This window comes from Dunckerocampus dactyliophorus, chromosome 1 (genome assembly GCF_027744805.1).
Source record: "Dunckerocampus dactyliophorus isolate RoL2022-P2 chromosome 1, RoL_Ddac_1.1, whole genome shotgun sequence".
NCBI classification, from domain to species: domain Eukaryota; kingdom Metazoa; phylum Chordata; class Actinopteri; order Syngnathiformes; family Syngnathidae; genus Dunckerocampus; species Dunckerocampus dactyliophorus.
The window spans coordinates 6,504,693-6,519,488 of NC_072819.1; the positions used below are offsets into that span (position 1 = coordinate 6,504,693).

General features: G+C 41.8%; 1 protein-coding gene and 3 non-coding genes across 5 annotated transcripts in view; 1 reads left to right on the plus strand and 3 right to left on the minus strand.

Annotated features, from left to right (window-relative positions):
* Window positions 1–1,348: 1,348 nt before the first annotated feature.
* The window catches only part of cd40 (CD40 molecule, TNF receptor superfamily member 5), a 29,197-nt gene continuing 15,749 nt past the window's right edge, over window positions 1,349–14,796 (plus strand). The window contains exons 1-8 of one of the 2 annotated variants that reach the window (XM_054791862.1): window positions 1,349–1,467; window positions 2,539–2,620; window positions 2,975–3,097; window positions 3,191–3,337; window positions 3,403–3,496; window positions 4,132–4,176; window positions 10,489–10,547; window positions 10,798–10,896. In XM_054791862.1, coding sequence (XP_054647837.1) covers window positions 1,396–1,467; window positions 2,539–2,620; window positions 2,975–3,097; window positions 3,191–3,337; window positions 3,403–3,496; window positions 4,132–4,176; window positions 10,489–10,547; window positions 10,798–10,896 — 721 coding nt within the window. In that variant the 5' untranslated portion in view covers window positions 1,349–1,395. The remainder of the gene's footprint in view (window positions 1,468–2,538; window positions 2,621–2,974; window positions 3,098–3,190; window positions 3,338–3,402; window positions 3,497–4,131; window positions 4,177–10,488; window positions 10,548–10,797; window positions 10,897–14,796) is intronic. The other variant, XM_054791869.1, reaches the window with a different exon arrangement.
* trnam-cau (transfer RNA methionine (anticodon CAU)) lies at window positions 12,058–12,130 on the minus strand. Its single transcript has one exon. It is a non-coding gene; the product is annotated as a tRNA-Met (tRNA).
* Window positions 13,024–13,096, minus strand: trnam-cau (transfer RNA methionine (anticodon CAU)). Its single transcript has one exon. It is a non-coding gene; the product is annotated as a tRNA-Met (tRNA).
* Window positions 14,020–14,092, minus strand: trnam-cau (transfer RNA methionine (anticodon CAU)). The gene has a single exon. It is a non-coding gene; the product is annotated as a tRNA-Met (tRNA).

Here is a 14,796-nt window from a genome sequence, read left to right on the forward strand (position 1 = left end):
GAGGGGTCCCTCTGAGGAACACTGGAAGACAAAACTAGTCAAACTCATACAGCTAAAATTAATAAGACACATAGAAATATGAAGCATTATGATTAAAAATAAAGAGTAAAAGTTTACTACCATTTACTACTAACTTACTTGTTTACTTACCAACAGTATTTACTTCCCTATTTAATTACTTATTAATTACTTCCCTACGATAAATGCATGTATTGCAGATTTTTAAACTGCAATTTTAGACAGCTGTATTGTGTTGTAGTAAACAGTACAGTAGTGCAATGTAGTAGTTATACGCATGTTTCTACAGTACATGTGTGCACACCCATGAGAACGAGAGATGAGAGAAATCCCCGCTTTAAAATTTTGGGGGAATCCCTGAAACAGTTTGAAGTCTCGGCTGTAAAGGTGTGGTGTACAGCTTCCTCCTTTGTGGCATAATATGCCCGAGCACGTTGAAGTAATACTGTACTGAAATAATACTTTCTTCTATAATTGCACATTTGTTTTCAACTTTTACAATTTACTCCAACGCATTATTTTTTAATCACCCAGAATAGATAACAATAGCTATGAATTAATTCAACCTAAAAAACAAATGGACATTTCTTACATACACATTTATTCTTTGATTAAACCTCAAATATTATCATCAAAAATAAATAAATATTTCTTGTAAAGAAAAAATAGCTATAATATGAGGGCAAAAATGTGCAAATATGTGGGAGAAATCCAGAAACGCCAAGCTACACATTTAATTTTATTTAATTTTATTTTATTTTGCAACATATATGGCTGCTTTTACATTACTGTTAATGTGTTTTAGCAAGAATATTGCAGCAAGAAAAAAATAAGTCAGAAATAATAATAATAATGACAATATTGATAATAATAATGTGATTAAAATCTAATATATCATATATTAGATTTATATATATTATTCATCTAAAGTAACTATACATTATGAATAAACTAATGGTATTATTGTCTAATAAATGGCCAAAATTGCTCATAATGACAATGTTATTAATAATCATTATGTTATATAAATGAGTGCACCTTGTATAGAATTATATATAGCAATACAGTGGTAATAATAGTTATCAATATTATTGTTTCTTCTACGATTCATTTTTTTGTGTTTCACACTTTTCTGATGGAAGGAATTTCCCTTCCTTTCCGGAAAATGTTCCTGTATACGCAGGAAATGGCCACGTGACTGTGTGTGTGCGAGGCAAGGCCCCCTCCGTCCCTTCCCTCCGGCGGACCCCACCAAAAAAAAAATGATTGGTGATTGGTTTTTTTTCTATTGAAACGCCTCCTGTGATTGGCTCCGCCTCCTCCTCTTTAAGGGGCGTACAGGCAGTGTTGTTGTCATGCTTAAGCGGCGTACACAAAATGAGTAGATGTTCAATTCTCTCCCTGACAATGAAGAAAATGATAACGATGCTAATCATGTGGACATTCACGGTGAGTTCATGAGTCTCTTTATTAACACAAAAGACGTAATCTTGTGGCCTGGAAACACATCTTAATGTTTGCAAACTTTTAAATGAAACATGTTAATACTGTATGATAGCGACTAGTATGCTACTCGCTATCATATTAACATGTTTAACCAAGTATAAACTTGGTTATCCGTTGTGTGTTGTTTTATTCCCAAATTTGTGGTCGCCGATGTTGGTTTTACTTTCACTTTCGCTTTGACCAGCAGTTGACAGTGGACTTCCCCGGTGTAACTAAAGACTGTCAACTGTAACTCATTGCTCTTCGTCTTCATACTGTATTAAAGCGCCTACGCCGTTCAAAAGGATTCTATATGCTAGTTAACTACTGTACCTAGTTACCTTCTCAAACTAACCTACACCTTTATCAATAAGAATAGGATGAATATGTCTATACATTTATTGATCTTTGTTAGCTAAACTAATTAGCCTGTGCATCTATTAATTGATCTATGGATACTGCTATAGTTGTATTTATCTGCTAGCTTCTCAAGCTAACCTACAAGTTTATGTATTATTTGGTCACGCTGTACAGTATACAAATGTTTGTTAGTTGGCTACCCTGTCTAGTTGCTAGTTAGCAACCTTGTTAGCTTCTGGCCTACACGTTTCTGAATAATTCGGTGTAGCCCCAGCATTCTAGCTCCTGCACCCTGCTAATTATTATGAGTTTATTAAAGCTAAAAAACTAATTGAAATTTCCCTACTCTAAACTTCCATAAGCAAACAAGCACATTTTACATTGATTAAACCACAAATGTTACCATCTATAATAAACCATTCATTGAGAGTTGAGCAGCACTGGCCAAAGAGCTAAAAGCCCAAACTGTCAATTTAAGGCACTTTAACGCACTATAACATTTTTTATTGCATACACTTTGAAACACTGCTTTTTATTAAACATGAAAAAAGTTATTTGACCACAGTACCATGGGCTGAATCTGGTGGGGCACTGTCCTACCTGCCCCTAATGTAAAATAACCACTTCTTCCCATCCCTAACCCGACCGACCATGTTGATGTTGTTTGTGGTTCAGGAGATGACAGCAGCTCAGCCTCTGTGCGACCCGCTAACTCAGTACCAACGAAACGGAGAGTGTTGTCAAATGTGTCCACCAGGTAAGACACCAGTAGCTCTTCTTGCTTTTTGTATTTTTTCATTGAAAGATAATGATCTTCCGCTAAATGTCATAAAACGCAAATTCTGTGACGCTATTATGGCCTTAGACTCGAGAGGCGTCTGAATGCTTGCTAAATATAGTGACAAAGTGGCTAAGTTGGCTCCGTATGAGGTGCGTATTGAGGCGTGTGAAGAAGCAGAGTTATCATGCCATGTACTGTGCAGAGTTGGAACCACAGTCCCATTATAATGTGTTTATGAGCGATCCACACATCAATGAATGTATGGGAAACACTGAGCTAAGCTAAGAAGCTAAGCTAACGTGTCACGCTGCTCTTTGAACGTGATTCCAGGCACCAGCATGTCTTCGTTGGGAACTTGCGCGGAGCCCATGTGCCGCATCTGTGACGAGGACGAGTATCAGGACACGTTCACCGTAGAGGCCAATTGTAAACGTCAACCATACTGCGACCCAAGTGAGACCTCCTCACACCCAGTCCGTCAGGTCTTTAATTTGTGACAACTACGACGACGCTCAGCTCCAGTCTGGTTGTTTTTGTGTCTGACAGATAAAAACCTTGAGTTCGTAAAGGAGAAGAGTAAAACGGAAAAGAGCGCGTGCGCTTGTCAACATGGATTCCACTGCTCCAGCGACGCCTGCCTCACCTGCGTCCCGCACAGCTCCTGTGGGCCCGGGTGGGGGCCGCTGGTTGAAGGTAATCACACTCCAGTCATCGCTTTTTCTTGTCATCAAAGTTCAATCTTTATTCTCTGTTGCCAGGGAATCAAACCCACGACACGGTGTGCCGTAGATGTCCTGAAGGCACGTTTTCTAGCAAGAGCTCGTGGGACGCCGTCTGTGTACGATGGACCGAGTAAGAACTATGACTTTCCACAGTTTACATGTCCTCTCTGACTGGCATTGTTGGTGTTATCACATAATCATTTCAAAACTACATCATCAAACACCCAACTTGACAAAGGCAGGATTACATACTAAGCCCAACTATACCAGGCTATCAAGTGAGGAAGGTTTTATTTTCGTTTTTTGATCTTAATATATTTACATTTCCATTACATTTGTTTTTATTTTTGATGTATTTGATTTCCCTATTAAAAATTGCCTTTTGTTGAATGACAAATTCAGTGAAATTTGGAGTTGACAAATTTGGGGAAAAGTAATAGTTTTGGAAACAAGTATATTGTTTTTTTAAGCAATTTTATCTGGGAAAAAAAACTCTCATTGATTTATTTTATTTATTATTTTCTCCACTTTAATGAAATTTAGAATTGACTATTTTCCAGAGAAAAGGATTTTAAAAGAAAAATGTAAAGTTAAATACTTTAAGGAAAAAAATGTAAAATAAAAAAAATATTTTTGAGAACAAGTCATAACTTTTTGTGAAAAAAGTAGTATATTTTCCCTTTAAAAAGAAAGTCATATTTTTGGAGAAAAAAATATTTTCTCTGGAAAAAAATGTCACATTATAATTTATTTTATTTATGTCAGGAACGGAGTGAGCCGCAGGTTGGAACCCAAGATGCGTGAGACGACGTGAGCTTGGAAGAAGTGTTTATTCCAAAACTCAAAAGGAGAAAAATGTACAACGCAGGCAAAAGTACAAACAAGGAGCTAATAACTAAAGGAGACCCGGATGGCAGACGGGAAAAGGCAAATATAACAAAAGGTGCTACCAAAAGAGTAGATCTAGGAACAGAAAGCGCTGCCGTGTAATCAGGCAGGAAAAGGCTAGCAGGATGCTTACGCAGCTGGAGTGTCCAGGCAGGGGAGAAGTAGCAAAGGCTAGACAAGTGTTACAAGTAGCATGAAATGGTAGCAGAGGAGCCTGGGTCGAGGAGTAGGAGTCAACGATCTGGCAACATCGTCTGGGGAGCTTGCATCTTAAAAGCAGCACAGGTAATCAGCCCCAGGTGTTGCCAATCATCCCCTCGTGTTGGTGTGCAGGGTGTACTGCAAAAAGAGCACAGGAGAGGGCAGTATCGCAGTGCACAGCACACCACAGTATCCCCCCCTCTTATAAAACGCCCCCTGGCGGCATACCTGGCTTGTTGGGATGAGACGAGTGGAAATCGCGGAGAAGTTGCGGGTCGAGGACACAGGAGCGGGCGACCCAGGAGCGTTCCTCAGGCCCATAACCCTCCCAGTCCACCAGATACTGCACCCCCCTCCCCCTTTTTCTCACATCCAATATGGCTCTCACGGTGTACGCTGGCTGGCCATCGATGATGCGAGGAGGGGGCGGAGCTTCAGCCGGAGGGCACAGAGGGCTGGCGTTGACCGGCTTGAGGCAGGACACGTGAAAGACCGGGTGTATCTTCAGTGTGGGGGGTAACTTGAGCTTGACTGCAGACTTGTTAATTATGGACTCCACCCTGTAAGGTCCCACGAACCTCGGCGCGAGTTTCCTGTGCGTCCCCGCCAGTGGCAAGTCCCGGGAGGAGAGCCATACCTCCTGTCCAGGTCGGAATGTGGGAGCCGGGATGCGATGACGGTCGGCGAGTCTCTTATTGCGATCCGCTGTGTGCTCCAGCGCAGTGCGGGTGTCCCGCCAGACACGGCGTGCTCGCTTGAGATGAGAGTCCACAGTGGGGATGGCAATCTCCGTTTCCTGTGAGGGGAAGAGGGGGGGCTGGTATCCGTAGGCCGTCTTGAACGGGGACATGCCTGTGGCCGTGCTGATGAGGGAGTTGTGGGCGTATTCCACCCATGGGAGGTGTGCCGCCCAGGAGGAGGGGTGTCGGTGGCACACACAACGTAGCGCTGCTTCCAAGTCTTGGTTAGCCCGCTCTGTCTGGCCGTTGCTTTGGGGGTGGTAACCCGAAGATAGGCTGACATTGGCGCCCAGCGCCCGGCAAAAAGCCTTCCATACTCGTGACGTGAATTGGGGACCCCGGTCCGACACAATATCCATAGGAATGCCATGGATGCGAAACACGTGTCTGACGAGCAGGCGGGCAGTCTCTAGAGCTGAGGGTAATTTCTGCAGTGCAACGAAGTGAGTCATCTTAGAAAAACGATCCACGATATTCAGTATGACAGTGTTACCCCTGGATGCAGATAGTCCGGTGACGAAGTCCAGCGCAATGTGGGACCAGGGTCTGGGTGGAACCGGAAGTGGGTGGAGTAGGCCTGCAGGAGGACGGTGGGAAGCTTTGCTCCTGGCGCAGACAGAGCAGGCTGCCACGAACTCCTTGGCGTCCCGGGCCATGGATGGCCACCAGAAGCGTTGAGAAGCCAAAAATAGGGTGCGTCGGACGCCCGGGTGGCATGACACCTTAGCTGTGTGTGCCCACTGTAGGACCTCTGACCTGAGGTTGGAAGGAACAAACAACTTACCCCTCGGACACCCCTCCGGCGTGTCGATCTCCCTTAAGGCCTCGGTGACTTGCTTCTCCACCTCCCATAGGACCGCCCCCAGTACCTTGGTCACAGGTATGATGGTCTCAGGGTTCTTTGTCTCCTCCACAGGGCTATGAATCCGGGACAGCGCGTCGGGCTTCGTACTACGGGAGCCTGGTCTGTAAGTTATGGAGAATTCGAAACGGGTGAGAAACAATGCCCAGCGTGCCTGGCGAGAGTTCAGTCTCTGAGCTGAGCGTATATAAGACAAGTTCTTATGGTCCGTGATGACCAGGAATGGCAGGGTACTGCCCTCTAGCCAATGCCTCCACTCCCGCAAGGCAAGCACGATGGCCAACAGCTCCCGATTACCCACGTCGTAGTTCCTCTCTGGTGGTGTGAGGCGGCGTGAGAAGAATGCACACGGGTGCAGCCTCTGGTCGACCGGGGACCTCTGGGAGAGAACGGCGCCCACTCCTGTGTCTGACGCGTCAACCTCCACGAGGAACTGTAAGGATGGGTCAGGGTGCGTGAGTACGGGCGCTGAGGTAAATAGCGTCTTAAGTTTATGAAATGCTTTCTCCGCCTCCGGAGTCCAAACAAAGGGTATTTTAGCAGATGTAAGCCTCGTCAGAGGTTCCACTTTGATAATGAAATCACGAATGAACCTGCGGTAAAAGTTGGCAAAGCCCAGGAACCTCTGCAAGTGCTTCTTTGATTTAGGAGAAGGCCAATCGACCACCGCCTGTACCTTGGCGGGATCGGCGCGAAGCTTGCCTTTCTCCACAATGTAGCCCAGGAAGGTGACGGAGGAGGAGTGAAACTCGCACTTTTCAGCTTTTACAAATAATTTATTCTCCAAGAGCCGCTGGAGGATTTGTCTCACGTGCTGCACATGCTCCTGTGGGGAATTGGAAAATTTTAGTATGTCGTCTAGATATACAAAACAGCATTGGCCAATCATGTCTCGCAGCACGTCATTAATAAGAGCTTGAAACACGGCGGGTGCGTTGGTGAGCCCGAACGGCATCACGAGGTACTCGTAATGACCCAAAGGTGTGTTGAAGGCTGTTTTCCACTCGTCTCCCTCCCGTATGCGAACCAGGTGGTAGGCGTTTCGCAGGTCTAACTTAGTGAAAATGCTAGCGGAGTGGAGCGAGGAAAAGGCGGCGTCCATAAGTGGAAGAGGGTACTTGTTCTTAATGGTAATATCATTTAGTCCCCGATAATCGATACATGGGCGGAGGGAACCATCCTTCTTCGACACAAAGAAAAAAACGGCCCCCAATGGCGAGGAGGATGGCCGAATAAGACCCGCAGCGAGGGATGAAGAGATGTAGTCTCTCAGAGCCTTTTGTTCCGGTTGGGAAACATTATACAGTTTAGAACTAGGAAATGGCGCATCCGGAACAAGTTTAATGGCGCAATCATACGGGCGATGAGGGGGCAGGCTTAGCGCCGAGTCCTTGCTAAAAACAGCGCAAAGGTCGTGATAATCCCGGGGAACTCCGGTGAGGGTAATGTTCTCCGCGCGCCTCTTCGGCGGCGAGTCCTTAGAAAACGCGGAAACGAGACACCGGGCATAGCAATTCCCCCCCCAGTTGATAACTCTGCCGGACTCCCAGTTGAAGGTGGGGTTATGTAGTCGCAACCAGGGAAGACCCAGAACGACCGGGGCCGACTGCGAAGGAATGACATAAAACCTAATCCTCTCAAGGTGATTACCGGAAAGTTGTAGGGATAAGGATTCGGTTTGATGGGTTATGATGGCTAATAGCTTGCCATCTAGGGAGTGAACTTCCTTGGGATTAGACAACCTAATGGTAGCTAACCTGTGTTTCTTGGCAAAGTCTGCATCCAAAAAATTGTCGTCAGCGCCTGAGTCAACGAGCGCAACCACGGAAATGTTTATTCCTTGCCCCGTTATAGTCCCAGCCAATTGGAGTCGGCGTTGGCCCGAGGGAGCTGTCTTATTGGACGGCATACTCACAGGTAGGTGGTTTGGATCGACCCCCCCCCCCCCCGAGGGTTGATCCTGCGGTGATACCGGCATGTAGGGGCTCTCCGAACCCGCGGGCGATCCGGAACGGCGTCTGGGTCGCTATGGACACCTCGACAGTTGGTGGTTGTTTCCGGCACAGTACAGGCATAGGTGCAGGCGCCGCCGGCGGGAACGTTCAGCCGATGAGAGGCGTCGTCCCCCAAGCTGCATGGGTTTGTCGGTAGAGGAGGAGTCCCAACCCGAATCCGAGGTGCTGTGGGAGTGTCTTCCGGGAGGCGGGGTCCTGGTTCGGCGAGGCGTGGGTGCAGTTGCTCTGCCGTGATTGGTCCGTTCCCGGTGTGCGCGGTCCCTTTCCCTCAAACGGTCATCGAGGCAGATAGCGAGGTCGATCAGCTGATCGAGTGTGGTGGTATCGTCCCGGACGGTGATCTCGTCCATAACACGGCTCTGAAGTCCTTTGCGGAATATGCCGCGGAGGGCTGCATCATTATAGCCGCTCGCTGCCGCTAATACACGGAACTCCACCGAGAAGGTGGCGACAGACTGGTTGCCTTGTCTGAGGTCCAGAAGGCGGCTGCCAGCCTCACGGTCCCCGACGGGGTGCTCAAAAACTTTACGTAACTCGGCCAAAAAAAAATAGTCAAGGAGGCGCGTATCGCTGGGTTAGATTTACTTAAGGCGATAGCCCACGCTGCGGCCTTGTCCACTAATAAGCTCATGATAAAAGCCACTTTGGCTGAGTCTGAGCCATATGTGCTAGGCTGTTGGTCGAATACCAGAGTGCATTGATGGATGAATTGTTCACACGAAGCCTCATTACCTGAGAAGCGAGGTGGTGGTGGAATGTTGGGCTCTCTGTGTGAGGTAGGGGGAGAGCGTGAGGCCTGGGACTCGGGTAGCGGTTAATTCCGAGGCGGAACTGGCGCCTCCCGTGCCGCTGGTGGCGAGCACCTGTTCCATGCGTGAGTCCAACGACTGTATGTTGGTGGACAAGGCAGTGAGCGCCTCCATAATCTCTCGCAGGGAGCGCGAGTGTTCTCCCACGAGCGCACCCTGGTGCGAGAGAGCTGAGCGAAAATGGTCAATCTCCGCGGGGTCCATATCTTTGGCCAGATTGTTCTGTCAGGAACGGAGTGAGCCGCAGGTTGGAACCCAAGATGCGTGAGACGACGTGAGCTTGGAAGAAGTGTTTATTCCAAAACTCAAAAGGAGAAAAATTAGCATGAAATGGTAGCAGAGGAGCCTGGGTCGAGGAGTAGGAGTCAACGATCTGGCAACATCTCTGGGGAGCTTGCATCTTAAAAGCAGCACAGGTAATCAGCCGCAGGTGTTGCCAATCATCCCCTCGTGTTGGTGTGCAGGGTGTACTGCAAAAAGAGCACAGGAGAGGGCAGTATCGCAGTGCACAGCACACCACAATTTATTTGTCATTTGTTTCATTATTCTAGTCTTCTGTTCAACAACATATTTAGTTAAATTTATAGGTGACCATTTTCTAGGAAAAAATTTTCAAGAAAAAACAAAAGTACTTTTTTTGAGAAGAATTTTTATATTTCCATGAAAGAAGTGATATATAATACAGAAAAAACGCCATATTTCTGTAAAAAAGTGTATAGTACATTTTAAAGACAAAAGTGCTTTTCTCTGGGAAAAAAATCACATTTTGTTGTATTTTATTGTTTGTTTGATTTTGCTCCAAAAAAATGATTGCCAGTGTTAAACAACAACTTCAATTAAATTTTGAATTGACAATTTAATGGGAAAAAAACTTAGAAAAAAGAAATAATTTCAAGAAAAAAATGTGCGGCAAATATTTTTATTTTATTTGTAGTTAATTTTTAATTTTATAAAATTTTCTACTAAAATTGATTGCCTTGTGTTAAATGACAATTTCAATGAAATTTAGAATTGACAATTTTCTGACCAAAAAATGTAAAGTTAAATATTTTCAAGAAAAAAAATGTACGGCAGAAGTTAATTTTGAGGAAAAAGTCCTACCTTTTTGTAAAAGATGTACTTTGTATTCCTGGAAAAAGTACAAATGTATATAGTATATTTTAAAGAGAAAAGCAATTTTCTCTGCGAAACAAAAATCACATTTGTATTTTATTTGATTTATTTATTATTTTTATTTTTATTTGATTTAGCCAGCCAGCCATCTTCTATGTATCTGAATCCTCACTAGGGTTGCGGTGGTATGCTGGAGCCCATCCCAGCTGACTTTGGGTGAGAGGCGGGGTTCACCCTAAACTGGTCTTTATTTTATTTATGTATTATTTATTTGATTTTGCTTTTAATTAATTATGTGCTATGTACAGGTATGTGCATTTTATAATTTTTTTTGTCATGAAAAATGGAAGTAAATGATGTGAATGAATGTTTTTGTAAAACAGAAGACAAAAACCAGCAAGTGCCAGGACTGTGTGTACTATGCTGTAGTGTGTAGGTTGCGCCTGGCGTGTATTTAAACACACAAAAACGTGATGAGCGGTTGCTCTGTGCAGGTGTGAGAGCGGGTACCACGTCGGGCAAAGCGGATCGGACAAATCAGACGTGGTTTGCGGTAAGTGTCTGTTGCCTGCGAGGCTTCCTTCCTTTCTACCTACAGTTCTTCTCCGCCATGAGACGTGTCACTCGGTGTGGTTTCAGAGGGATCGTCACCTTCCACCCACACATTGCATGCTGATATTGTCTTTGCGAGTGCTCACTCTGATGTTTATTTGCTGGCTAAATGATGCATTTGACGTCACAATCTGCATTCTCTCAAATGAAATTGTTGTATTTACTGTATTTCTTGTTTGGTTGTATTGCAGAGAAAAGCCAGCGTCAGCATGCCGTCATCGCCATCATTGTAGTTTTACTTGTGGTTGGGGTCGCCCTCATAGCGGCAGCCAAGATCTGGTTCTCCAGAGGTACATCTTCTCATTCTTCACACTTGTGAATACGCCACATTTTACCACGCAAAAAACTGTCTTAGTGTGGGACTTCAACCACTTACGGAGCATTAAATATTGAAAAAACAAAGTTGCCCCGCGTGACAGCCGAACTCACAGCCTTCAGATTACGAGACTGATGCACTACCTACTGCGCTGACAAGTCTTGAAGGCCCATCTAAGAATTGAGAGGCAGGGCAGGGCTCCAGTGGACCATTTTCTTGAAAACAGGACTTTCTTTTTCAGAAATGTTGTATATTTAAAAAAAAAAAAAAAAAAGAAAAAGTACCGATACCTTTTCAGGACAAACATATTTTCAAGAAAAAAAATGGTATGTTTTTCATAAAACAAACTTTCCAAAAAGTTATTTTCTTGAAAACAGATCATTTTTCTAATATTCCTTGTTTTCAAGAAAAAGTTTACAGAAAATAATTTTCTCAAAAACAAATCATTCATCTCCGAGACTTATGGTAATTAGTTTCAAGAAATTAATATTTTCTAGAAAACTATTTTCAACACAAAAACAGCTAAAAAAAAAAAGGATCACTTTTACTTTTTTTTTTTTTTTAGAAAAAAGCTATTTTCAAGTAAGAAGTGCACTTTTCTCGCAAACAAATCATATATTTCCCTAAAATGTTGAACTTTCTAATCAAATATAACAAATCAAAAATTAGATTTGGTCATTTATTTTAGAAAAATATACAACACGTTCTTCAAATGGACAAAAAATACACAAAAAAATGTTATTTGCCGGACTTCAGTAAAACAGCTTATACCACTGACAAAAATAAGACTGTAAAAGGACTCAAACTAGCTTTTTTTCCAAGAGTTATGGTATTTTTTTTCTAGAAATGAATATTGTCTAGAAAACGATTTTCAAGAAAAAAAATCTACACAAATTCATATAACTATACAGCCTTTTTCTTAAAAATATGACTTTTTCCCCCCTAATATGTTCAACTTCTGAAGCAAAAATAACAATTCAAAAATGAGATTTGCTCATTCATCTTAGAAAAATATACAACACGTTCTCAAAAATGACAAAAAATGCACAAATGACTGTCTTATGTTTGCGGACTGTCGTAAAACAGCTTATACAACTGACAAAAAGGGACTTGAAACTGCTTAAAGAAACATGGCTGCCCCGTGTGAGGGTTGAACTCACGACCTTCAGATTATGAGACTGACGCGCTACCTACTGCGCTAACGAGGCTTCAAAATGGTCCCAAAAAAAAAGACAAAAGAAAAAAGTTCAGTTGTTTTTTTGAAAAACAGTGGACAGAATATACAGTATGGTATATATTTTCTGCTAAACTCTTTTCAAGAAAATATACTTAATAAAAAATACATTACAATTTTTTTTTAGAAAACTATGTTTTTCCTATTTTTTTTCTAATATTCCTTTTTCTTAAGTTGTTTTCAGTGTAAGCGGCATAGGAAATGATTGGATGGATGTAAAAAACTTAGTTTTTGAGAAAATACTTTTCAAGAAAAAAGTATACTTTCCAGAAAGTCTTTTTCTTGAAAACAAATGATACATTTCCAGGGGTATGGTATATATTTTCTAGAAAACTCTTTTCAAGAAAAAAAATTGTTTTTTCAAAATTGTATTAAAAAAAACATCTCCAAGATTTATTGTATTTATTTTCTAGAAATTAATATTTTCTATTAAAAATATATTTTTTTAGACATTTTCTCAAAAACGAATCCTAAATTTCAGAGAGTTGTGGTATTTATTTTCTACAAATGAGTATTGTCTAGAAAAACATTTTTAAAGAAAAAAATTGACACAAATTTAGAAAACTATACAACCTTTTTGTTTTTTTAAATATGACTTTTTTCCCAAAAATGTTTAACTTTCTAATCAAATATAACAAATCAAAAATTAGATTTGCTAATTTATTTTAGAAAAATATACAACACGGTCTCAAAAACGACAAAAAATACACAAAAGACTGTCTTATCTTATTTTAGTAACTTTAGTAAAACAGCTTATACCACTGACAAAAATACGACTGTAAAGGGACTCGAACTCGCTTAACAAAACACATCTGCCCCTGTAAACTTACCTGTAAAAGGACTCGAACCTGCTTAACAAAACACATCTGCCCCGTGTGAGGATCGAACTCACGACCTTCAGATTATGAGACTGACACGCTGCCTACTGCACTAACGAGGCTTCTAAGGGTTCCAAAAAAAAAGACAAAAGAAAAAATGCGTCTGTGTAGGCTCTCAGTCGTACAGGAGTTGTCCATCGAAGGAAAGGCTTCTTGAGACGTCATCTGTACTTCTGTGAAGAAAGTGTTGAACGTTTCGCTCCTCATCCGAAGAGCTTCGTCAGCGAACTAACAAGTGCTTAAGGTCTTAAGGCCTTAAGGCCTAGGCTACCAGCACTTGTTAGTTATAGTTAGAACTATAGTTATAGTTATAGTTAGAACTAACTTGTTAGTTCGCTGACGAAGCTCTTCGGATGAGGAGCGAAACGTTCGACACTTTCTTCACAGAAGTACAGATGACGTCTCAAGAAGCCTTTGCCTCGACAAAAGAAAAAAGTTCACTTTGCAGAAAGCCGTTTGTTCGAAAACAAATCATGCATTTCCAAGAGTTAGAAAAATATACAACACGTTCTCCAAAACGACAAAAAATACACAAAAGACTGTCTTATCTTGTTTTGGCGGACTTTAGTAAAACAGCTTATACAACTGACAAAAATACGACTGTAGAGGGACTCAAACTCACTTAAAGAAACATGGCTGCCCCGTGTAAGGGTCGAAATCACAACCTTCAGATTTTGAGACTGACGCGCTACCTACTAAGCTAACAAGGCTTCAAAGGGATGTAGAAAAAAGACAAAAGTCATGGTATTTAAGCTTTGAAGTTTACTGCGCTAACGTTATACACACTTACAAATATTTAACCTTTTTGAGACAAAAGTCGTGTTTTTCAACATTTTATAATCTAGAAAAATATACAACACATTCTCAAAAACGACAAAAAATACCCAAAAGGCTGTCTTATCTTGGCAGACTGTAGTGAAACAACTTATAACACTGACAAAAACTTACCTGTAAAAGGACTCGAACCCGCTTAACAAAACACTTCTGCCCCGTGTGAGGATCGAACTCACGACCTTCAGATTATGAGACTGACACGCTGCCTACTGCGCTAACGGGGCTTGCAAAGGGTGTCCAAAAAAAAGACAAAAGAAAAAAGTTCTGTTCGGAGAACGCTTTTTGTTCGAAAACAAATCATGCATTTCCAAGAGTTATGCCATTTATTTTCTAGAATATTTTCTGGAACACTCTTTTGGGGAATGCTTTTTTTTTTTGTAAATGTAGAAATGTAGTAAATGTAGAAAACTGTACCTTTTTTTTCTTCAACGTTTCTTCAAAACGGGGTACAGTTATTTTCTCAAACAAATTATACATCTCCGAGAGTTATGATACATTTTCAGGGGTATGGTATATATTTTCTAGAAGACTCTTTTCAAGGAAAAATACCTTTTAAAAATTAGTTTAAAAAACATCTCCGAGGTTGATGGTATTTATTTTCTATAAAAAAAAAATTTCAAGAAAAAATACTTGAACAAAATATACCTTTTTTCTAAATTGTTTTGTAATGTTCCGGGTATTTTTTTTTTTTACGTTGTTGTTTTCAAGGAAAACTTTTTTCTCTAAAATGTTGAACTTTCTAATCAAATATAACAAATCCAAAATTAGATTTGCTTATTTATTTTAGAAAAATATACAACACGTTCTCCAAAACGACAAAAAATACATAAAAGACTGTCTTATCTTGTTTTGGCGGACTTTAGTAAAACAATTTATACAACTGACAAAAATACGACTTTAAGGGGACTCGAACTCGCTTAAAGAAACA